This window comes from Lampetra fluviatilis, chromosome 10, assembly GCF_964198595.1.
Source record: "Lampetra fluviatilis chromosome 10, kcLamFluv1.1, whole genome shotgun sequence".
Classification (NCBI taxonomy): domain Eukaryota; kingdom Metazoa; phylum Chordata; class Hyperoartia; order Petromyzontiformes; family Petromyzontidae; genus Lampetra; species Lampetra fluviatilis.
This window is the reverse complement of record NC_136284.1, coordinates 6444823-6468655: the sequence shown is the minus strand read 5'-3', so window position 1 is coordinate 6468655 and position 23833 is coordinate 6444823. Positions and strand designations below refer to the sequence as shown.

The 23833-nt window shown below is 47.2% G+C and overlaps 1 protein-coding gene across 4 annotated transcripts in view; it reads right to left on the bottom strand.

Moving 5' to 3' along the window:
- ALS2CL (ALS2 C-terminal like) overlaps positions 1-23833 on the bottom strand; it is a 39429-nt gene that overhangs the window by 5737 nt on the left and 9859 nt on the right. For 2 of the 4 annotated variants that reach the window (XM_078860307.1, XM_078860308.1), the window contains exons 4-31: positions 21477-22907; positions 20300-20483; positions 19126-19222; positions 18704-18781; positions 18171-18350; positions 17391-17565; positions 16018-16312; positions 14867-14929; positions 14512-14683; positions 14261-14392; positions 13820-13948; positions 13181-13251; positions 12682-12748; positions 11490-11869; positions 10523-10588; positions 9859-9957; positions 8408-8569; positions 7791-7902; positions 7300-7377; positions 6667-6797; positions 5279-5455; positions 4069-4192; positions 3594-3751; positions 3069-3155; positions 2370-2546; positions 1843-1885; positions 1677-1735; positions 574-723 (exon numbers count right to left, since the gene is read on the bottom strand). In XM_078860307.1, the coding sequence (XP_078716433.1) occupies positions 574-723; positions 1677-1735; positions 1843-1885; positions 2370-2546; positions 3069-3155; positions 3594-3751; positions 4069-4192; positions 5279-5455; positions 6667-6797; positions 7300-7377; positions 7791-7902; positions 8408-8569; positions 9859-9957; positions 10523-10588; positions 11490-11869; positions 12682-12748; positions 13181-13251; positions 13820-13948; positions 14261-14392; positions 14512-14683; positions 14867-14929; positions 16018-16312; positions 17391-17565; positions 18171-18350; positions 18704-18781; positions 19126-19222; positions 20300-20483; positions 21477-22907 (5077 nt within the window). The remainder of the gene's footprint in view (positions 1-573; positions 724-1676; positions 1736-1842; positions 1886-2369; positions 2547-3068; positions 3156-3593; positions 3752-4068; positions 4193-5278; positions 5456-6666; positions 6798-7299; positions 7378-7790; positions 7903-8407; positions 8570-9858; positions 9958-10522; positions 10589-11489; positions 11870-12681; positions 12749-13180; positions 13252-13819; positions 13949-14260; positions 14393-14511; positions 14684-14866; positions 14930-16017; positions 16313-17390; positions 17566-18170; positions 18351-18703; positions 18782-19125; positions 19223-20299; positions 20484-21476; positions 22908-23833) is intronic. The other 2 variants (XM_078860309.1, XM_078860311.1) reach the window with 2 other exon arrangements.

Here is a 23833-nt window from a genome sequence, read left to right as displayed (position 1 = left end):
AGACCACAATACCTGCAGTCATAATGCAAAAAAAACCATAACTCTGATAATGTATGCACTGTCCTTGAAGTTGATTGGTCCACACCCGAGACAGCTTTCCTTAGAGCCTAGTCTCAAATGGTGTTGGACCAGATGACGCCAAAAGGTGCACAACTCAAAGACAATGCACCATCAGAGTATGAGAGCTCGGGTAAGCATTTACACCATTGGAACCTTATGTTTCTGTGTTTGCTTCGTCTCAACAACAACAAAAGCCATTCACAACGATGCCCACGTATGTGCCCACGTATGTGCCCACGTATGTGCCCACGTATGTGCCCACGTATGTGCCCACGTATGTGCCCACGTATGTGCCCACGTATGTGCCCACGTATGTGCCCACGTATGTGCCCACGTATGTGCCCACGTATGTGCCCACGTATGTGCCCACGTATGTGCCCACGTATGTGCCCACGTATGTGCCCACGTATGTTCCCACGTATGTTCCCACGTATGTTGCGCGCGCAGGGGGCAAAGCGGAACGAAAGCAGGGCGAGCGTGGCCGATACCGGCGCTCGTAGTGGTGGCCCCCACCTTGCGCGCAGAACAACGAACATGAAGACGGGGATGAGGTCGTCCATCGCCCACTTGCAGAGCTGCTTCCGCGCGTCTTCCACGGCCGCCGTGATGGCACGGAACGTGTCCCCGAGCACCGCCAGCTTCTCCCGCGGCGTGAACTTGGCACTGGGGAGAGCGTGGCGGGAATGCGGCACGCAGCAGAAATGTAAAACGGTGAATCGGCAGACGGGCCCTGGAGAGTCGGCGTGTTTAACGATTTGGATCTCCTGTGATGTAATGAACTGTAACAATTTAATATTAAGACTCTAATTCGCTTTAATCTCAGTTTTACTGCGTGGCCTATGAATGTGTAACTGTGTTTCAGACACAATGCATCGATGGTAATAGAAGTGTGGCAATTCACCCCACCCCAGCGATTCTGAGTCATCACGAGTCGAGGTCACAGCTTTTAATCAAGAATCAATTTCAACCTGATAAAGAATGTAGCAACCTCTAGTGACTGCAAGGGGGTCAAGTGAACATACAACCGTGCCACATTTCCAATGAAGAAAATACTCTTGCACACATAATCCTTGTTCCAGATCTGGCGGCAATCCATTTAAAATAATACTATGTGCAGGAAATGTCGGTACAGCGTGGAACACGCCTGTAATCCACAACTTTGCAGTGTTGGTAGATCATATAGGTTTGTAAAAATCAGATGCACTGCACTGCGAGGTGACCAGAAGATGGGAGAACAGGAAATTGGTTCATAAATACACCGATGTGAACGTTTCACTGTCATCGCCTCCCATGCACTAAACACAGAAACATAAATTGGCCAGAAACATAAAGATCCAATAAAACTTTTCTGGATATAGGACATGAATATTATTATAAAAAAACACACCAAGATGAAGAATTTTCCTGCTGTGCTGCATTGAAGGCAAAACGTTCTGCCATCTGGGACATGATTATTTGATTTTTCCTTTTCGGCAAAACATTTAATTCCAGTCCGTTAGGAATGTCATTGACTGGCAGATTGTTGTGGAAAGCCTGCTCATGCAAGACTTAAGATCACAAACGCCTAATATAAACAATTGTGAGAAACACTTGAATGAGAAATACAAGTGTCTCACCTGATGAGTTTCAAACAAGTCACCGCCTTCCCAAAACACTGGTTCTTCTGCTCCTGCATCTGCGCGCATCACAACAAAGGGAACGAGTCTCAGCTCTCTGCATTGACGAATTTGACAGCCAGGTTTTTCAGAATAAAGTCAAAAGTGAAAATGAGGCTTCTTATACCTGTTTGTCTGCCTGCTGAGCATCGGAGAGTGGCCACAGCTTCCTGTAAAACAGGAGACATCAATGAAACAAATGTAGCCCCAATTAAACCAGCAGCGGAGAGATTGTGCAAGGATGAGAAAAGAGATCACAGACGCATGGACTTTAAAAAAATTAACCAAACACACCTTACATTGATTTGCTAATGTAAAGCAACTCACATTTCATCACTAAAACTTCCCTGAGGAAAACTTCTTTAAAAGGTAACTTTTAAGGAATTGGCCATTCTTCATAGCAGGCGGATACGTGCCAATGCCAGAAATGTCCGTATTTTTTTAACGGAAGTGTTAACGACAAATGTGTTGAGTTTGTTTTTTGTGCGGCACTGCCAACAATTTAGGTTTTTTTTCCCCAAGGTAATTCTTTCACCTAATTCTGAAAGAAAACCCTGTGAGTCCCCCACTGCACAATATTGCCTTTCCTAAATAAATCCCTTTGGGTGCCGAGTGTGGTCACGGCACAGAGGCACGGCGTTTGAGCGTACGTACGGGTTCGCCTCGAGGTAGCGCAGTAGGGCCTGGTCCGGCTGCCGGTTGAGGTATGTGAGGTTGGCCCAGTAGCAGGTCACGCTCTCCTCGTCCTGGAGCTGATAGAGCGCCAGCAGCTGAGGGTAGAGGCCGGGCAGCAGCAGGGGCAGGATAAGCCCGTTCCGTGTCACCACCTCCCTAGGTACGACACGCACGCACACCGAAAAGTCAGCGAGTTCTCGTTGGTTAAACAAGTGTTGCATGTGATACATTTCCAGACTATCATAGTGACAAGGTAATCACAGAAGACCAGCTGCTGTAGCCTTACATATTATACACTGCATAATGTGTAAGGCTACACGTTATGCAGTGTAGTCTTAAATAGTGGGGATCATTTTTTGCCAACTGAAGGGATTGTGGACCAAATCAACATTGGGCTGGCATATGAACTTAATACAAGCCTTGGTGCTCTACCCAATGAGATTCATTTCTGCTATAATGTAGAAAGTAAACACACGTTAGTGAACGTTTATTTTCATCCGGTTTTTGCTGAAAATATAAACACGATACAATTTGGATTTGTATGGCATTAACTGTGCGAATGGCTCCAGGACCAACAATGGGTGGGAATAAACAATAAAAATCAGCAAGGCAATGGCTTACGCCCACTTCATCTTGAAGGTAAAAACACAGGGACATGTACCGATGTGCCTTCCTTACCAGGCCTCATCAGCATTGCCGTCAGGGTCAGAGGAATTCAATTCTACAACCCTGCTTTCTTCCTCTGGCAAGTCTGGAAACAGGAACCTTCACAAAACGACACACAAGCACACTTTGATGAAGGGGGTCTTAGCATGTGAAAACTTAAAAAAGTCATCATCATCACAATCCGTGGGCAGATAGCCTGTAAGTGTCCACTGCACATTTCGTCGTTAGTTTCCACTTTCCTCTATCTTGTCCAATATGCTCAAGTAGTGCCACATCTTTCTGACACTAATCTCTTATGTCGTCGTCGTCGTCAAGCCATTCTCTGTTAGGTCTTCCTCTCTTTCTGATTCCTTCCATTTTTCCCGAACAACACACTTTAAAATGTTCTGTTGTTGGCCATCCATCATGTGTCCAAATAGTGCCAGATGTGTCCAAATAGTGGCAGATTATAATGTGTGCAAAAAAATATAAAACACATTCATTTTTTTTTTAAATCCACAGCGTGGCACAACAGTGAAAATTGCGTGTGGCACTTGCTGGATGATGGCGAATATGCGCTCCACGTAGTAGGAAATCTCGGCCAACGCAGTGCTTAGAAGCCGCCGGTCGGAGCCGATACCGACGTAGGTTGCTCGGAAGGCTGTGACGAGCATGTCGAGCAACCGGCCCAGTGGGTGCTGCAAGCTGCCGAATGCCTGGAAGGGAAGGGGGTGGGGAAGGCCACCGTCGGACGTTGGGATAGAGTTGAGAACCACATCACCTAAGTCAGCCCCCGCCCCACCCCCGCCGGCTCCCAATCTGATCCTCGCACTGACAACAAAACCGCACTGGCACCATATTTAAATCTCCGTAAGACAATGTAACAAGTAGATAACCCAAAGACAATACATCGCATCTGAATTAAAAGAAGACAATACAGCACTTTGATAACCCCAAGACAATGCTTCGAAATAATCGTAAGACAACACAAGGTGGAATTTGGGCTGCGATGGTCACACACAGGAGCCCCTACCATCTTGAGGTATGCCTGCATGGCCTTGTAGTCCTGGAGAGTCATCATCTTCCCTTGCTGGTAGAGCGGCACTGTCTGCAGAATGCTGTTCTCCTCTCCATCCGACTGTGGCTCCTCCGTCATGCTGGCGCCCAAAGGAAAAATCACGATAACAGCCAAGAACATTACACTCAACAACAGGGTGGCTGTGCATGTCTGAGCAGCACCACGCCCGGAAGCTGCGTGAAGGGGGAAAAAAGCAGAGCCCTTCAGACACATCCAGATGGCCCAATAGTAGCTGCAGTGATGGCATAGTAGTGTGCATTAATATGCTAAAATCAGGTTTATAGTACATTCAAGACTCTTAAAGCCAAAGTGGGCTTCTCCGCAACCCATGTGTGTCATGGGGGTTATGTGACCATACTTCACCACGCTCGTCATTGACGGTTGAAGGCGAGGGGCATATAGTATGTGGAAGCATGGAAGTAAAATACAACAATATATTTTGCTGGATTGCCATCTGCCGCTCATCACATAGCTCCGCAGCAGCCTACACCAACCTGATGGTGTGGGCAGGGGCCCTTCTCTTAGTTTGAGGCTGCTATGAAAACGCAATGTTTCACAGTTGAGTAGTCTACCAGTAGTGTGTGTGGGGGGGGGGGGGCAAAGGGCTGACATGTGTACATATTTATTGAATAAAACGAGTCGGAAAATGGGTGCCAAGTATAGCAGCCCATGTACATCAGCCCATGTACATCAGCCCATGTGCATCAACCCATGTGCATCAACCCATGTGCATCAACCCATGTGCATGAGCCCATGTACATCAGCCCATGTGCAGCAGCCCATGTGCATCAGCCCATGTGCATCAGCCCATGTGCATCAGCCCATGTGCATCAGCCCATGTGCATCAGCCCATGTGCATCAGCCCATGTGCATCAGCCCATGTGCATCAGCCCATGTGCATCAGCCCATGTACATCAGCCCATGTGCATCAGCCCATGTGCATCAGCCCATGTACATCAGCCCATGTGCATCAGCCCATGTACAGCAGCCCATGTGCATCAGCCCATGTGCATCAGCCCATGTGCATCAGCCCATGTGCATCAGCCCATGTGCATCAGCCCATGTGCATCAGCCCATGTGCAGCAGCCCACGTGCAGCAGCTAAGACGAAGCAGACCGAGCGCATCAGCTCGCACACAGCAGCCTACACAGCAGCTGGGACGTACATCGAGCTGTTGTGAGTTCTGTCCATGGTGTAGGACATGACGATATTTTCCCAGGCACGGTGCAGGTCCCTGTTGCCAGGAGTGGCGCAGCCCATCTGGGCCCAGCACTCCTGGAAGATGCCGCTCCACTTGTCCCGCGCCGGCACTGCGAGAGACAACACCCTGCCGTTGGGCGGCCTGGGGGACGAAGAGACGGGCGGCAAGCAGAGGTCATGCGCTCAGGAGGTATGCATGCGCTCACAAATACGCACGCAAGCACTGCGGTCACACTCGCCGCGACATCATGTGTTGCTGAGCTTGTTAAAGAGTCGCACTCTCTGTCAAAATTAGACTTGAGGCTTCAATCAGCTCTCGATTTACAGTTCTTTGTCAATCTACTGTTGGATGAAGGTCTTCCTACATCTTGTTGCTTCTGGGGAGCATCCAACCTATTTCTAAAATAAAGGTCCTTTCTTTCTTGCAAAAAAAAAGCAATGGCTAAATGTAATGTCTAAAATATATCTAGAATTTTGACTCTTGAGTAGGTGGTTCAAAAAAAGGATACGTGCATTCTGGTAATGTTACAACGCATGATGGAAGGTTAAGATCACACCTTTCGCAGCCTAGAAATCATGCGTTTGCAAATATTTAGTATTCTTAAGGTGTGGTTGCATTAATAATATGTCAATGATGACCTCTCGGCGCTAACCTATGACGAATAAATATTGAAAGGGTGCACACTGTGAAGACTGCCAAAATATGAATGCACCAATCCTTTAAATTTAGATTTAAAGCTTTCGTGACTGCAGGGATTCATCTTCTTGTTTCTTTTGGTAAAGTCACGTAGAAGGGAAGTAATAAAATAATAAAAATAAAACATAATAAAATAATTCTCACGACGTTTCGGCCACAACGCAAGCAGCCGTCCTCAGGTGGAGAACAGGTCCATCAAGTAGACAGAGTCTGAATGGCACGCTCCAGGCTTGGAGCGACTATTTATGCTGGGATGGAGGAGCGAAGAGCGTCTTGACAAAATAATTTGCATATCAAGAGGAATTTAAATATGCTAAAATATGCTAAATTCCTCTTGATATGCAAATTATTTTGTCAAGACGCTCTTCGCTCCTCCATCCCAGCATAAATAGTCGCTCTAAACCTGGAGCGTGCCATTCAGACTCTGTCTACTTGACGGACCTGTTCTCCACCTGAGGACGGCTGCTTGCGTTGTGGCCGAAACGTCGTGAGAATTATTTTATTATGTTTTATTTGTATTATTTTATTACTTCCCTTCTACGTGACTTTACCGAAAGAACCAAGAAGATGCGCCAATCCTTCTCGCAAAGGCAGAGGGAGAGAGAGACCTCAACGCGCCAGCAGGAGGCAGCAGTGCCAAGGGGGGGGTCACTCACTGTGGCACGCCATAGTCCACTGAGTCGGACGGAGGCGCCGTCTGGAAGGTGCCGCTGATCTTGATGCCGCTGCCCCACTCACCGGTGAAAACGCCCTCAATGTAGTCCCCGTTGGGCATGGTGAGCACGCCCTGCAGGTCGAATGGTGGACGTCACGCCGCGGATCAGCAACGGCGAGACTCGAGAAACGACGACCGAAAGCGTTGGAGCGGTTACAGCCAAACGCGTCGCGCCAATCGTGCGCTCCCGATTGCTTATTTGGACGCTTTGACCATGGCGGCGGTGTTATCAAGGCAGCAATTTATGGAAATGTATTGCTCAAGCAAACATTTGGCTAGAAGCAAAAATCAAGGTGTGTGTTAATGAGCAGCGCAACCATTGTTCAGGAATAATGTACCCTTGGAGAAAGCATGCACCCAGCGAGAGATTTTCCAAAACAAATCATCGGCACAGTATCTGGAAACTGAAGCTGAAGCCAGAGTCACCATTGGGTCCAGTAGGAGGCTTCTGTCAGCGAGTCATTGTTTGAGGTCAACCGAGATTGGCAGAGAAATAGGAGCCTCTGGCTTGGCCTCAGTTTCCATTTACTCACGTGCAGCTCATTGCCTTTCTTAATCACATATCACCCCTTACCTTCCCATTGAGAATGCGCTCATCAGAGAACTCCCCCTCAAAGAAGGTGTCGTCATCTGTCATTAATATGCCCGATCCCTGCGCGCACAATACGAGGTTGTAAACAACTAAGTACATGTATTATTCGGCGATGCTGATTACATAAGAAAAGAATTACTATTACTAACGTAATTGTGCTCACAGGAATCTGGCATACTTTTAAAATAAGTTGCAATAACAATTTCATGACCATCTCGGATTTTTTCTACTTGAAACATTCATTGCAAAATGTACATTCCTGTCACGACGTTTGAATCAAAACAAAACCTCCACCTTTCAGGTGGTGGGGCGAGTGCGTTACCAGCGTGATGTTTGAACCCCGAGTGCATCGGTTTAACGCCTTGGCACAGGGGTCTGGTTTCACAATGAGACACTCTAATAAGCCCCCTCCCCCGTGCCTCCCACCCCCCTGTGCCCCCCCCCCAGACCCCCCCCCCAACCCCGAAGCGTACCACCATCTTGTTGCGGATGAAGGTGCCCTGGTAGACGATGCCATGCTGCGTGATACAGAGCCCATTCCCGTGCCGCGTGTCGTCCTCCCACGTGCCCATGTACTTCTCGCCCCTGCACGTACCAGCCACACGGGCAAAGTCGCATTCGCTCGACTCTGTCGCCCCCTAGTGCACACTCGTGTGCTCAAACACAGGTCAAGTTTATTTTGTATAACCAGTTGGGTTTGCTACAGTGGTATGGGGCATGGGACAGACCCAGGTGTTATGGGTTAACTGAGATGCAAAACCAGTTAGTCACACATACAAACACAAAATCCCCCGAATAACCGTAAAAATATGTTGGTGCATGAGGAGGTGGTGTGGCCAGAACCACACCCAGGCACTTTTGTCTCCCCATTGTTGATGTTTACACACGTCACCAGGTACTCATATCAATGCAAGTAGACTTAAGGAAGGCCGAGGACCAGATCAAATAATCACAGCTGACGCTAGCCGTTTGCAGGAATCGAACTCGGGTCGCCGGTTGGCAGCGCAGCGCGCCGACCGCAACATTGCCGCTCCCCTACACGGATATGCCCAAGGCATGTGCATGCGCCGTTGGTTCGTGATGGACAGACCTGCTCACATTCTCGTAGACGCCGTAGCCGGCCCTCTTGCCGGAGGCCCAATGCCCCACGTAGACACCGCCGGCGTGTTCCCCCTTGCTGCTCAGCAGCATTCCGTGGCCGTGTCGTACACCGCCCATGAGGTAGCCCTCGTACACCTCCCCATCCGTGTGTCTGCATGCCCACACATACACACATACTGTATATCCAATGACACCCCCCACCCCTCCCGCCCCGTTGGGGAAAATGCTGTTAGCGAGCACCTATGAAAGCCACCATGGTGTACAGAGGAGTGGTGTCGCTAGCATGACAAACCACTGCCTTTGTCTTCCTAATGCTGATGTATACTTATTTTAACGCTGAACAGACCTAGAGGCGGCCGAGGATTGGTTCTGATGTCACTCGCCATTGATGTTAGCTATGGCCGGGAATTGAACTCCGGTTTATCATGTACATTTAGCCTAATAGAACGACCAAGACAGTGCAAACGGGACAGTATAAACAATATAAATAAGACAAAAATAATATATATCTTGACTTAAAGCTTTCGTGACTGCAGGAATTCATATTCTTTGGGTCTTTCAGTAAAGCCACGTAGATAGAAAAAATAATAAAAACAATATCACCTGATGACGATTGATTGTGTTGCAATCGAAACGTCGTGATATTGTTATTATTTTTTCTATCTACGTGGCTTTACTGAAAGACCCAAATAATATAACATATCTTGAATAGTAGTAACCTTGAATCAGATAATACATCGAACAACCAGGTGGGTAAATATGTAATAATAGCTTTTTTGCCTGTCCAAGGACGGATGTATATTGCAGTAAATCAGAAACATTCAATAGAAAAATTGTTCAGCTCATGATTATTAATGAGGGGGGGGGAGGTTGCACCATGTGGAGTGACGTCACCCGCTAATTGTTATTGGGGAGGGGTGCGGCATGTGGAGTGACGTCACCCCCTCATGGTGTAAATTTCCACGCGGGCATGAATATTAATGAAGGGGGGGGGCCTCTTTTGCAGTGACGTCACACACGGATGTAGCACTGTGCAGCGTAGATTTTTTTTACCATCACTTTCTGTAAAGAAACGTCATATTTGAAGTGACTTTGCATAATAAATTATTTAATTCAGCTCGACCTTCCTCTGCGTTAGTGTAAAAATCCACCCACTCATGAATATTAATGAGGGGGGTGGAGCTCATGTGGTGTGACGTCACGCACGGGATGGACAGACATTTCTGGGTGATTATAGTAGGTAATGCCTAGTGCCTGACCCACCACAAATCTTGACATTTCATTTTTTAATAAGTCACAATAGCAACATTCATTCAAATGGTTAATTCAGTCGAAAATGACGGAACTTCATGAACTGAGTAACATTGTTTAAATGGGAAACTACTGAGATCTGTTCATATTGACACGTGTGGTATGCGCTGGACGACAAGACCCCCGTACTTGTAAAGGCCGTATCCGTTAATCTTGCCTTCTCTCCAATCCCCGCAGTACTTCTCCTTTTTCCCCGTGCTTGCGTTGACCACCGTGTACTTCCCGTACCTGCACACAGAAGCAGCAGCTCACTCACACCCTCGCTCGCACTGGCTTTTGCAGAACTGCAACATGTGGGCGAAATTAACGCCTGCCCTAACTCTAAAACATTTACTTGAACAGCCCTTTTAGTAATCCACTGCTGGATGAGGACGGTTTCTGCATGTCCGTCGAGGAGGCTATCCGACCATACTTCACCACACTGGTACAGTGCGGGTTGGTAGATTTGGGGGGCATAAACGTGGCAGATTTAGTTGCAATTGACTCTGCTGCACTGCCCTCTGCTGCCCACAATGTAGATCAACAAGCCCCGAGTTATGACGATGTATGTATGTATGCATGTTGAACTTCTTTCACACCATACATAACCAACTGTGCTCAATCGGAAGTACAGGGGAAGGTCACAAGTTCGCCCATCAAACCATTACCCAGGCTCAAATCTGCTTAGCTTCCAACATCTGAAAGACTGCACATTCTGGGTGATTTGGTCATAAGCCTTGGAACTATATTGCTCTGAGAATGTAGCAAGACTCAAATGTTAATCATTAGCAGCGCCGGCAACGACAGGACTCACCCATGCTCAGATCCAAACTTGAAATTTCCTATATACGTCCTCCCATCAGGCCATGTCATCCTTCCCCTAAAAGGAAGAACACAACTGTTAGTACATTCCTGGAAGTGCTGTGCTAAAACTATAACACAACGTTGGACATAAAGTTGTAACTGAAAATCAACGAATATCTCTGATGTGTCAGACATTAGTACTCCTATTGTCATGGGCAGTTCAACATGAGATTAAAGCTTTTGTTAACAAAAACAGAACTTTAAAATTGCAAAGAAATTTAGGTGACCAGAAGGCTCAGAGGTAAGCAATATTGAGCCATCACCTCTGAGATCCTGGCTTCCAATCCAGGAGCCATCCCCTAATAAAACCAGGCTCTCAATTGTAGCCAGTTACAGCTATAAACTAAACTATTTTTTTTTTATTTTACAAGGTAAGGCCCACTGAGCTATGTAGCTTTCTTTCAGAAGCGACCTGGCCACAAATGATAGCTCAACAAAGTGGCTTATCGCGTGGAAATTTTACAGCAGCCAAATGCTTTAAACGCAAATGTTGATGTGTTCAGCCCCGTCAATCGATGACTACATCAACATTTTTTTCTCAAATTTGGGTTTGCACTTAAATTTGGCTAAATTTCAGCTCTTGAGCATTAACACTATCGGTTTGACTGTTGTGTAACAGAGTTAAAGCAGAGTGTGTTGGAACGTGTGACTTCATCTATGTAAAGGATAAAGACCACAAGTATTGTGGTGAATGCAGACGTGATTCCTTGTAAAAGGTTTCAGTTTGGTGTTGAAATATCTTAACACCTGTTTTGTTATTCTTGGTTCTTTCGGTAAAGTCACGTAGATAGAAAATCTAAATTAAAAGCAAAAAACCCACGACGTTTCGATTGCAACACAAGCGGTCTTCTGCCAGAAAAAAAGGGGAAAACCTATTCTCAATTTCAGACAAAGCAATGAAAGCAGATCTGCCTTACCAGCCGTGGGGTTTCCCATCGCACCACTGGCCGTAGTAGTGTGCACCGCGGAGTTGGGGGAGCTTGCGGAACGTGTATCCACAATCCGTGCGCAGGGAGAGGCTCCCACGACCCCTGTGACCTGGGCTGTCCTGTGGCGATGAGCCCGAGGCTGTGCTCGAGTGCCCAAGGCTGAGCAGGCTGCCTCTCCGTGAGTTCGCTGGGCTCGGCTGACCCACACTGCCCAGGCTTTCATTCCTGGAGAGAGCCGGGCTGCCTTGGCCCGCACAGAGCAGGCTGCCCTTCCGGGAGGCCAGGCTGAGCAGGCTGCTGGTCCCTCCGATGCTGGGTTGCCCAATCGACTCACGGATGACCCTTTCGAAGGTATCTCTCCAAGTGTCCTGTGCGTCCATCACCCATCCACAACGTCCGTGATAACATCCAGGCCTATGTACTTTTTACAGCCCTTTATAAAATAACTACTGGATGAAGGCCGTCGCATGCCAAGTCAGACCCAGGGGGTTGTTTGACCATACTTCAGCAGGCTAGTCAGTGCAGGTTAGTGAATGGGGGCAGGGGCAATAATGATTCAGTTTTCACTCGTCACCACCTGATATTAGCCGTGGCCAGGAATCGAACTTAGAGGTTGCCTGTCTTATAGTCCAGTACAAAACCACTGTGCCACCACCACTCTCCATCTATGTCAGATCCCTATTTAATGTGAAATTTATCACAGCAAAAGCTTTGAGGTTTGAAAAGCTCCTGCACTCATGAAAGGACCTGCTAATAAAATAAGCTATAGACTGCTGCCACGTAACAAAAACAAATTAATTTACAGTCCTTTCTTAAGCCACTGTTGGCTGAAGGACTCCCCACACAATCGGGTCATGGAGGCTGCATCACCATATTTCATCACGTTGGTCACCGTGGGGGTTGATGAAATAAGAGTCCTCAGGACTGATTCGGTTCGCACTCATCACTGGTATTAGCCATGGCCTGGCATCAAACTCAGGTAACCTGGTGCAGAGTGCAGTGTGCACTGCTCCTACCATACCACTGCCCCATTACCACCACTGCCGATCCATCCATTAATTCATATTATATAAAAATCCCTTGAGACAAAATATATCTTTGTCGTAGGACGATGCTCTTGTAAATGGCACATGGCACACTGCATAACGATAAATAAATTACGAGCCATGCTGGAATGTACCCTGTTCAAAGCTGTTGAAGATGCCAGATGCAGCTCTTCTTCAGGAGTGTAGACCCTTAGGCCATACCTGAAAAAAACACAAAGAGCCACAGGCAATGCACGAGGGTGATAGCAGGGAATCTGTCATTAAAATGCTAAGATGCCATTTAGTTATTCACGCTATTCATGAGCTTTATTGCCTGGGACAAGCATGGCTTAACCCTTTAATCTCAAGAAAACCATAAGCATTCTAAGTTCATCCGAGTGCATGCCTGCATGTGGAAAACGCATCCGATTGAACGGTCATTGTGAGACGCAAGCTCTCCGATGTATTTATGGGCATACTGTCCCCGATGTTTCACTTCAAGTACCAAGAGCTTCTTCATATTCAGTTCCTGAAGAAGCTCCAAACACATGGTGCGAAAGGTTGAACATCATGCCGAACAACACGCGGTACAGCGAACACCGGTGAGTTGTACTACAGCACCAGCGCGAAAACCGGGACACTGAATGAACGTACACATTTTGGTTGTTGTCGTTGAGCGTTTCCACCCATATGGTCGAAACACAGTAGACGGTCTGTGTGGCGCCCTGCACACGGCACATCAAATGGCATGTGAGAGATGGAACAGACGCGGAATTCTCAGTCTCAAATCAGTCGTAGGCTGGCCTGTGTTAGTCTAACGAGAAACACCTGTGGGAAACTGCAAACGCATGCTTGTGCAACGTCCCACAGAGAATAATGCCTGACTGTTGGGTAGTAAACCGATCACTTTGTCTTCACCCTGAGCAATGTGAGCATTGCGCAATAAAAATATAATTATATTATCATCACGTATCATGTCCCGCTTCAGTGAACCTATACATAAAATATGAAGTTCATTAAAGCAGGGATTTTTTGTTTACAAATACTGAGTGGAAACAAATATCTTGACAATTTGACCAAGTGGTCTTCTTAAGGATGTATATATTAATTAATTACCTCTTCTCTATAATTGCTAGTACTGTACAGGCAAAGTAACTGCGGCACTGTGCTTGTTCAAATCCACCAAATACAATCAAACACACTACCATCGCTAGGCATTCATGAGCAGGCAAAAGCATCGACGCTGTCGGGCCTTGGTCAGTGCTGCACACAGCAGACAACCCTCCCTCCCACCTTTGTGTGCAGGAAGATGTCGTTAAAGAGGATGTAGCGATGGGTGGCGAATCGAGAGGTCTTGACAGGCGATAGCGGAAGCGAGATGCTGTCCTTGATGACCCGACGAGTGGGCACGCACAGGTTCTCCTGGAAAAAGTCGATGTTGCGTTAATGCAGCCACCTTCTTAAACAACCCCGCAGTGTTCAAATTACTGGTCGTTAAGGACAAGTGCAGGGAACATTATTTATTTGTCGTAAGCATTGAACGATCATTTGAAAACAGCAGACTGCATTTATCAATATTTAGGATTATGATTTGCATTCATAGGGTGCTTAAATGCATTGCAACTCATCTCATCTCAATCATTTCAATTCCCTGCTGCAAGTCTAGCCAGGGGGATCATCCCCGATGGAAATTGTCCCTGTGTGGCACAAAGTCAGAACACACATTTTCCATACCAGGCTCTTGCTGGTCTTATGAAGCCAGAACTCCCTGGTGCTGTACGCTTGTTCGATAAGGTTCTTGACGTCATTGTAGAAGGTGTCCCACTTCAGGCTCACGGCCTTTGCCCACTCATACTGCGGTGACTCCTGCACAAACACGGTCCCGTTCGATCACCCACGTCACTCTCGCCATCCAAAACCAAGGGGACCCACGCATTCCGTAAGAGCGAGCGTGAGCAGGGAGCGCGTGAGTCAAGACGACGAACCATGGGGAAGCACGTAAGCAGGCAGGTGGCGAACATGGAGTAGTTCTGCATGTGGGAGGCCGGGGCCATGAGTATGCAGTAAAGTGTCTCCACCACGCCCTGGCTGCTGCCGAGGGTCTCCATGAGCTCCGCCAGCTCCCAAACTTTCTTCTCTTGCTGCCGATAGTAGCTGCTGTTGAGACGACAAGCAACAAAAGGTAAAATTCCTTCTGTACAGACTTAAGACTGTTGGAGCAAGTTCTGTTTGTGAGCACCTAAGAAGGCCGCCATGGCGCATAGCACCTGTAAGTATAACAATGAAAGGTTATAGGATAACTGTCCCAATCAACAGAATAGTGAAGTGAACATTGCATACCTGTTGCTGTTGATGCTTTCTAAACCCCTAATGACCAACAGGTTAGTCAATGCTGCAAAATACCTGCAGAAAATAAAGGTGATTAGGTTTCATTGCATAACACATTAGTATTTTCAGTCACATTATTATACAACTTCACACTGCTACGGACTTGTAAATTCCTGTGAATGTGATTAGCATAATACATGACACACAATGCTGTATTCAAAATAAAGCAACACGTTGAGTCTGTGCTTGATGTTGATATCCTTCTCAGAAGAATAATCTTGTCAGACTGGATTTATATTGAGATGTTATTTGGTGCTGCTGCGTTGGCAGTGGTGCACTCGTGCACGAGCACAACTGCCAATAACACTGTGGTCTTAAAAGTAAAAATTAATAGGCACGTTTCTGGCAATGGTTCTTCTTCATAGAAACGTCAATGACATATGCATGTTACATGTATGTACATACGTAATTCATTGTATCACTTCAGCTAACAAATTTCCTTATATACCTGCTTAAATAAGGGTGGGTTTTCACCCATTTCCACTAATGGCCCTGGGTCAGTGGTGAAAATTCCACATTCCTATGACAGGCACTAGTCTCAAGGTAATATAATTGCCCAAATGAGTACTTCCCACAATCCAGCACTCCTTTGATCAACTCCATGAGATTAATACGAGTCCCCGTCGATCGTTAACGACACATGACGGTGGCATGGCCGAGTGGTAGTGCGTTTGCCGCTAGTTGCAGAAGTTCATAGTTTGAGCCCAGCAGCTGCCCTGGTAAGTAGTGTGGGTAATATAAACCAAAGAGAATGCAGTCCTTGACAGTGGACATGAAAGATCTGGTCAAGTTATATGGCAATGTGTGTGTGTGGTTAAAATCTTCTAAGTAAAAATAGTTATATCCATATCCTGAAATTACTTAATTAAAAAAAAAAACAATTGCAACATCGGCTCGTACCGTCACACTAATGGCCACTGGCCGACCAGTGGTAGGTTCAGCTTATGCTGCACAGGGACAGCCACCACCGGTGATCACCTTAGTAAGACTACAACAGGACGTTTGAACGAATGACAGAAGATGCGACGCAAGGTGCTTTTGGGTTGCCGGGCATTTAAGTGCCCCGGTGTGCAATGCAAACCCTAATGCTACCCTCATCTTACTCTGAATAGGCGTCCTGAATGGCAGTCTGCTCCGTCACCAAATGCACGCTCCGGATGTGCACGTGACCCGCAAAGGGGTCCTCCGTGGCCGAGGTCGATCGGCCTAATGGCGACGACGTCATGGGCTGCGGAGAGCTGGACGACACCTCCGAGGTGCCGGGCCGGGCGGAGGCCTTGAGGCTGGAGGCCATGGCGGAGAGCGCGTTCTCCAGCATGGACACGAGCGAGCTGAATCGGCTGAGCAGTAGCTGGACGGGCGTGGCCATGGCAGGTGGCAGCGTGCGATCTAGCCCACCTGCGTGCATAGACACGAGCACGAGCATACCAGAAACGCGACCGCTTTTCATGACGGTTGATCGTAGTTCCGAATTTTACATTATCTTAATGAACAAAAATAACCACTGAATGAAATGTCCCATTACCACATACAGGTACATGTATGTGTTTCAAAACAGTGACAATATTTACATTCTGCAGAGAATGGAGATTCGAACACCTGAAAGATTTGTTTATTCAGCTGTAAAGCCATTTATACATATTACTCATGGTCATCCATAATAGTTTTTTTGGGTTAGAACGCGTAAATATAAATGTGTCGTTAAACCCGCCACCACCTGACACAGCCAATTAGTAAGGTTTGTCACGTAAACAGAACATGCCAATTCGTTACTGGTACAGCAACACCGGTGTGTTGGAGAGCAAATCTACAACATTTACAATCTTAGTACTTTTTGGATAGTAAATATTGTGGATTTGCTCTCCAAAAGAAAACTGTTTCTGGTGTGGACCAATCAGTTTCAAGGACAATGCATATATTATCAGAGTGTTTTTTTGTTTGCATTCTGACCACAAGCATTGTGGTTAATGCAGACGTGATTCCTTGTAAAAGGTTTCAGTTTGGTGTTTTAACATCTTAACACCTGTTTTGTTGCCAGAAGAAAGGGGAAAAAACAATTATCATATTTTGCTACTGGCAAAGGAGGTCCCATGATGTAGAGAACTACAAAACCCATTACCAATATAAACATTTCAATAGTTAACAGTGTAACAATTTTAAACGTAACTTTTATTCCAATAGGGAACATTTTGCTGTGATATCCTCGAGGCCCTTTCATATTCATCGTGAGAAGAAAGGCCGGTGGCCAGGTACCACTTTGGGTTGGCAGGGGACAACTGCATGTGACAGAGCATTAGCAAAGTACAAAGTCCAGCATGGACAGTACACAAATTAATTATTTTAAACACAGTTGCTGAGCATAGGTCCAGAGGCGCAGCATGTCAAGTGGCCAGCAACAAACAGCACCATCGAAAGTTGCAATAGATAGCGGTTAACACGTATTTGTCGTAATGATGGTACCACGGACAACATTCACCTTCTTGCAGCAGAGGATGGAAGACGACATCCTTCATGCGGCCGAGAACTTGCACGTAGTCCCTCTCGCTCTTGAAGAATTCATGCAGCAGCTGCGAGTACGGCGGAGGTGCAGTCTGCAGGGCGAGCACCAGGCTCTGTTCACCGCCCGCCTGCACCTGGGTCACCTGCAGCTTCTGTGATTGAGTCACATCAGTGGCATTCCGTGTCAAGAGGATGACTGCTCTCGGCTCCGTGGTCTCTTCCCTCCCACGACAATAGCACTGTAAAACTTACAAGCCACGGTGATGTTCAGTTGATGCAGTGAGATGAGCCAATGCAGCCTGAAAATTACATCCTGTCCTTGGTTAAAACAGTTGCAGGATTTACATATGGCAGGAAAATCATGCAATAAGCTAGATTATATAACTGTTCCCCACATATGCAGCTGCTTTCATAAATAATTAAATTGTAGAATAGAAACCGAGAGGTAGAATTCTTCAAGAGCGAGGTAGACCTTGTTTGTGTCTCCAAGTTTGTTCAGGTTGGCTGCTTTTCAATAAAGTCACGAATAGCAACAACTTTCGAATACAGATTTGGGCAGAATGCGATTATCTTTACAAGAATTGTAGGAGGACACACCCCTCCCACCCGAGCGTTATGCACAGACGGAGCTAACGCATTAATTATTTCAACATCAGTTGCAAAGTATAAAAAATGAGGTCATGTTAAGTATCGTATTTCTACATCTACCCCTCTTGCTGCTGCTGCTGCTGCTGTTGCCGCCAGCGCCACCACCTACCTGATTAGGCAGGGGCAAATGGACGATTGGAGGACCCTGCATTTCGTCCGCCCCGGAGCCGTGCCCCGCCAGGCGGCTACAGTAGTACACACGGCTGTCGTAGGAATCCTCGCGGTTGATCGCAAACAGCGAGTGCTCCTCCGCCGCTGCCACGTCCAGCACCTCGCCAGCCGGCAGAGTCTGTCGCGCACAGGGGGGAGCGACGTAGAGGAGCACAACGGGAAACGTGTTGTCGTGTTGTTATAAATACATTGATTACGCATTGATGCAATCCAATATGGGAAAATAGCAACGAACCCTGCAATCTGAATTTTATTTCCAACTATTGGCCGACATCGGCGGCGAGTGATATCCAAACCAGCTTCTGAGCACCACCGCCTGACCAACCCACGCTGTCCGGCCTTGCAAAGTAATTATGAATAACCCCCCCTGTCTGAGACGGTGTGGAGAGGCCCTCCTCGTTCACAAGTGGATTGACAAACACCTGTGTTTGTGTCTGCGAAGTTTAGTTGTTTTATTTGTGCCACGGGTACCTCCAGTAGGTGCGGCGTCAGACAGCGCAGCTTGTCGTGCCCCAGCTGTCCACTGCGGTTCCTGCCCCAGCTGTACACCTGCATCCAACATCACACCGCCCATAGGGCACAATTTACAAGTACACTAATGCCCAATGCCGAAAGTGTTCAAATATCTAAGGACAAATTAAATTTGTATATCTTCTATTAGTATAATGAATTAAATTTGTCAAAATATGTATCATGGAGATAAAGAGTTTAATTAAAGATTGCGGTCAAAGCTGAAATGTAAAAAAAATCCTCTCTACAATTCACATTTCACACAAGCTTTTGATTTGCAGCTATGTAACAAAATGTTCACCAACTTGTAAAATAATAAAAGTTTTTTCGATAATCAAGTTCACAAAGTTCAAAAGTAACAATCAGAGTAAATGAGATGTTACCTTTGAGGTGCTGGTAAGTGCGAGGGAGTGGAAGTCTCCTGCCGCCAATTTGATGATCTCTTCACCAACCAAACTCTGAATACACTGAGGCATCAGCCTTCACAATGACAGTTTCAATACAAACACATACACAACCCGTACAGTGCATCGTCATTCACGGTGTGATGATAGCTATCGTGTAAAACATTTGCCTGTTTCTGAACAGCTACGACACATCCAAAAACACAGGCCGTAAACCGATACTTCACAAATAACTGTCCCATACTTACAGTCTATAAACAGTACATGAACCGCTAATCCTTGCCTGGTTTACTCTTGTTCATTAACTTTGGATCCGTTTTTATAGGGCAGAGTTGTGCCGTTTTCTGTGTGACCCAACTCCCTACACAGCACTTGCGCCTGTGGTGTCTGTTTATTTTTATTCGAGCTCCTGCGAGGGGTGTCCTCTGCGCTTATTCTGAACACGCCAGGCACATGGGGGGACATGCCTCAACTACTTTACCGTGAAGCCTGTATAGATCAGTCGGTGCACCGTATAATCAGCTCAATAATCTTCCCTGGGAAACGCACGACAAATATGGTTCGTGCGTATAGAATGTCTGCCAATCTGGCTTTATTCCACATGGAAGGTGCACCCGGTCTGGCTTTACAGTGCGCTGGTGTATGCTATAAACGGCACCCGCCATGCTCTCTGAATAAACAAAATGCCAGAGTTACACGTGCGCACACACCATGCTTCTCTCGGGAACAAGAAAAGCATGTTCATGTGTGCAGGATAACCACGTTCACAACTATGGTGACATTTTTACGAGCACCACAGTTTGTGCACGTGTAATTACGCAAGTCAACAACTCTGAAGCCTTTTGTACAGGATTATCCATTCATCCCCTACTACAATAACTTGGACATAGCTGAAAATAAATAATTTTATTTCAAAGCTTCTACACATCTCCCACCAATCGCAACACACTTATTCAATCATGGAGCTATGGCTTTCACGACATTCAATCAGCTATAAACGGATCGGCCTGTATTTCAAGTGTAAACAGCTCGAAGCAGCAACCATTATTTTCGAACACCATAAATGCTATCGTCTGCCAGCAACAGGTGCTCCCCCCCCCCCCCCGTCAGTCCACGTCGAGTGCGTGTCTCACGCCCCTGAGCCGCATCCCACCTGGAGAGGGTGTCTCCGAGTCCCAGCTGCCCGTCCTGGCCGTCCCCCCAGCTCCACACCTCGAGGCGCTGCCGGCGGGGCTGGGTGCTCGTCGTCTGCCACCCTCCCTCCCAGTTCACAGTAGTGCTCGTGGCGCTAGGCGGACTCTCGCCGGCGCTCGCCGCACCACCGCCCGCCGCGAAGCCTGGCAACAGCGTTGGCAAATCGTGTAAACCGTACAAACCGCTTCACACAATGCGCCGTGTCGTTCGTTTTACGAGTTACACAAATGTGGTCAGGCAGTGAACGAAACAGTTATCCTTCAGTTAATGAAAGCAATCGGTCTAACATTTCACTAACATTTAAAAGTTACTGGGAAAAATAAAATCTTAATTAAATTGGTATTTTTAAACTGATTGCTTGCCAATGCTTTCCAACTAGGTTGAAATGTTTCTGAAATAGTTATATCCAAATAACAAATACGTATTATAAAGTGCTGTTTCTTTTAGGGACTCAGCCGACATAAAAAAAATGCCAAATTAATCAAACCATTTCCCAAAGATGGACAAAAAAAACAAGCACTAAAAGGACCTGCTTCGGAATTCTAGGCCTGCTGCCAGCCGAGGTGCACACGCCCTCCCCGTCAAAGCAGCTGCGCCCCATAGTCTCATTGTGGTCTACAGACCATAGCACTATTAAAGATGATCCAATATGGAAACGCAACCTTGTGCAGCTTAAATATACGCTCCAAGCCTGGTGGTGTTTCATTCAGACGCTGTCTTCCCGACAGACCTGTTCTTCACCTGAAGACGGCTGCTTGCGTTGTGGCCGAAACGTCGTGAGAATTATTTTATTATGTTAAAATTGTATTATTTTATTATTTCCCTTCTACGTGACTTTACCGAAAGAACCAAGAAGATTAACCTTGTGCTATTAGGGACTTGCCCACAAAAAGCGCCAAGTATATCATCAGGTCGCCTGCTCCCTACCCGGCAGAGCCACTACCTGAATCGCTGTGTCTCATCGCGGATACACTGCTTTTTGTGCACTTGGCGCGAGCACTAGCAGTATTATCGCTAATTAAATACATCAGAGGACAAACACGTGTGGGATATCATTACTGAAGCCATGCACATTTGAAATTAATTGTGTTACAATAATATGACTGTTGACGATCCACCGACGTTATCAAACTTACCATGATCAAGCTCTGGTTTAAATTCTTTGGTGTTGCGATTGTGCCCGAGCTGGTTCGTGTCGATGCTCGTAGAATTTCTGCACTCCTCTGCTTGTGCACCTGTCCTCGAGGCCGCTGCGCATTCTGCCGGAATTGCTGGCCTAGCCGCGGGGTTATCGGGGGTGACCTGCAGCACATTCATTCCCCTGTCCTTCAAGCTCTGACTCCGTGGCACCTCTGGCTGCCTTCCCATTGTCTCTTTCCTCCTGGTGCTCCTGCGGCGAAAGCGCCTGATGTGCTCGTACACAGGAGACATCTGCTTCTCGGAGACGCTGTCACTCGAGAGAAAGTGCTCAGTGGATGAGTCCAGTGCTTCAGAATCGAACGCAAACACAGAGTTCGCCGGTGCTACAGCCGGACTCACTTTCTTCTTCTGTGAAAGATGCCGGACGCACCTCATCACCGCGACTTTGCCAACTTCTGAGACCTCTTGGTCAGCTTCATCAACATCGGCCACGTTGACTTTTTTCGGGTTCACATTATGAAGAGGCTCATGGATATTTTTCTCAATGTTCAAATCATCGTCATCAGATAACCAGATATTAGTGTCAATTTTCAAATCATTCATTTTGAAACTATCCTCGAAAGAACTTGACAGGTCATCGCTCACAAATGTCTTAAGGCGCATTCCTCTATCGCTACGATTAGAATTTTTGTGATCCTCTTTGGCCCTTTCTTCAATGCGAATGGAAATCCCTTCCAGCGCATCCTCAGTTAAACTCATCCACTCACCGCTTGCAGTAAAATTGTCACTACCAGCCGTCACGTTTCTTGACAGCACGGGTTGCGCCGCAGGCGGCTGAGCAAGCCCTGGTGCATGGTTCTCATGGAGCACCTCCACCAGGGCCAGGTTGTGCAAGGCTCCACACACGAGCTGCCTCACCTTCACCCCCACAAAGTGCTCAATTCTCCGCGGCTGGTACTGAATGCGGCTTGCGGAGGCGGCCGGCGGGTCGGCGGTGGCGGCGTGGCATAGCTGCGAGCTGTTCCCCCAGCCCCACATCTCGTCAGACGTCTGCGACCAGGCCAAGGTGTGCGTGTGCCCGCATGCCAGCAGGGAGACGTGCAGGCGTCCCCTGGAGCCGGCACAATTCCGGGGCGATGCAGACGGCTGCACGGCTGCCCCAGACGCGTCGGGGTCCCTGTTGGGCTCGAACGCCACGAGGGTAGGTCCCTGCACCTCCTCGGTGTCCCTCACCGCACACTGGCCGTGCAAATTGCTGCCCCACATGTACACGTCGCCCAAGCTGCCGACAGCCCCACTGTGACGGGCTCCGGCGGCAATGTACACCACCTCCACTCCCGCCAGTCCCATCTCCCGACGGGGCTCCTGCGCAAAGACATACGCTTGGTCCTGCCAGGGCTGCTGGCCAAAGCTGTACACGGCACCATCTGCAACGCAAAGGCATGGCCTGATTACGGTGAATGAACAACTGTTATTTATTCCAGGTCATGCTCTTGGATTTGATTGCAGGATAATTGTATTGATCATTATCGTCATCTGTCTGCCAGGATCTGTCATCTGTCTCGTCGATTGCGTTTTGGCCCAGATAAATCATAATCTGCTTAGCACACTGGAATGTAGCCCAGAAAGCGATAGGAAATGCAGAACTGTCTTATAAATTCTACGGGTGTCCATTGTCTCCATTTAAAAAAAAAAATTTCACCCAAGCTAAAACTGCCGAGTAAGAATATTGTAAACACACGCAACTAACATGCATCTGATTTGTTCCAGTTCATGCTCTTGGATATATGGTAACACTGTATAGAACATGATGATCATCATCTGTGCCTATCGTGTTTTGGCTCAGAGAAACCATACGTCACTCATACCACTGGAGTGTAACTCAGACACTGTAAAAAATACGCATAATTAGTCAAGTGTTGTAGGCTGTGGACAAAAAGGAGACATCAAGTTAATGTGTACATATCAATTTGTTACATTTTCTCGTGTTTTACATGTACAGCTATTTGTCAATCCACTGTTGGATGAGGGCCACCCAATGCCGCATGGATCATGGGGGTTATTTGACTCAAGTTCAACATGCTGGTCAGTGCAGCTCATACCAGTTATATTACCGAGCCGCCAAATAATATCCACCAGTTGCAAATGTCCTGAAATGCGACTACTGCACAATGCATGTAGCTAAATATGTCACACTGACTAGACGAGTAAACTCCGTGTGCTCACATCACCCCGCCAGTTCTGTGTACATGTGTAGTGACTGAGATTGTCACTGTGTTTGTGCCGGGCTTACGAAGCCACGGCGGATAATGTGTTGACATTATGTGTAGCCCGCTTACGGAGTGTCGTACCA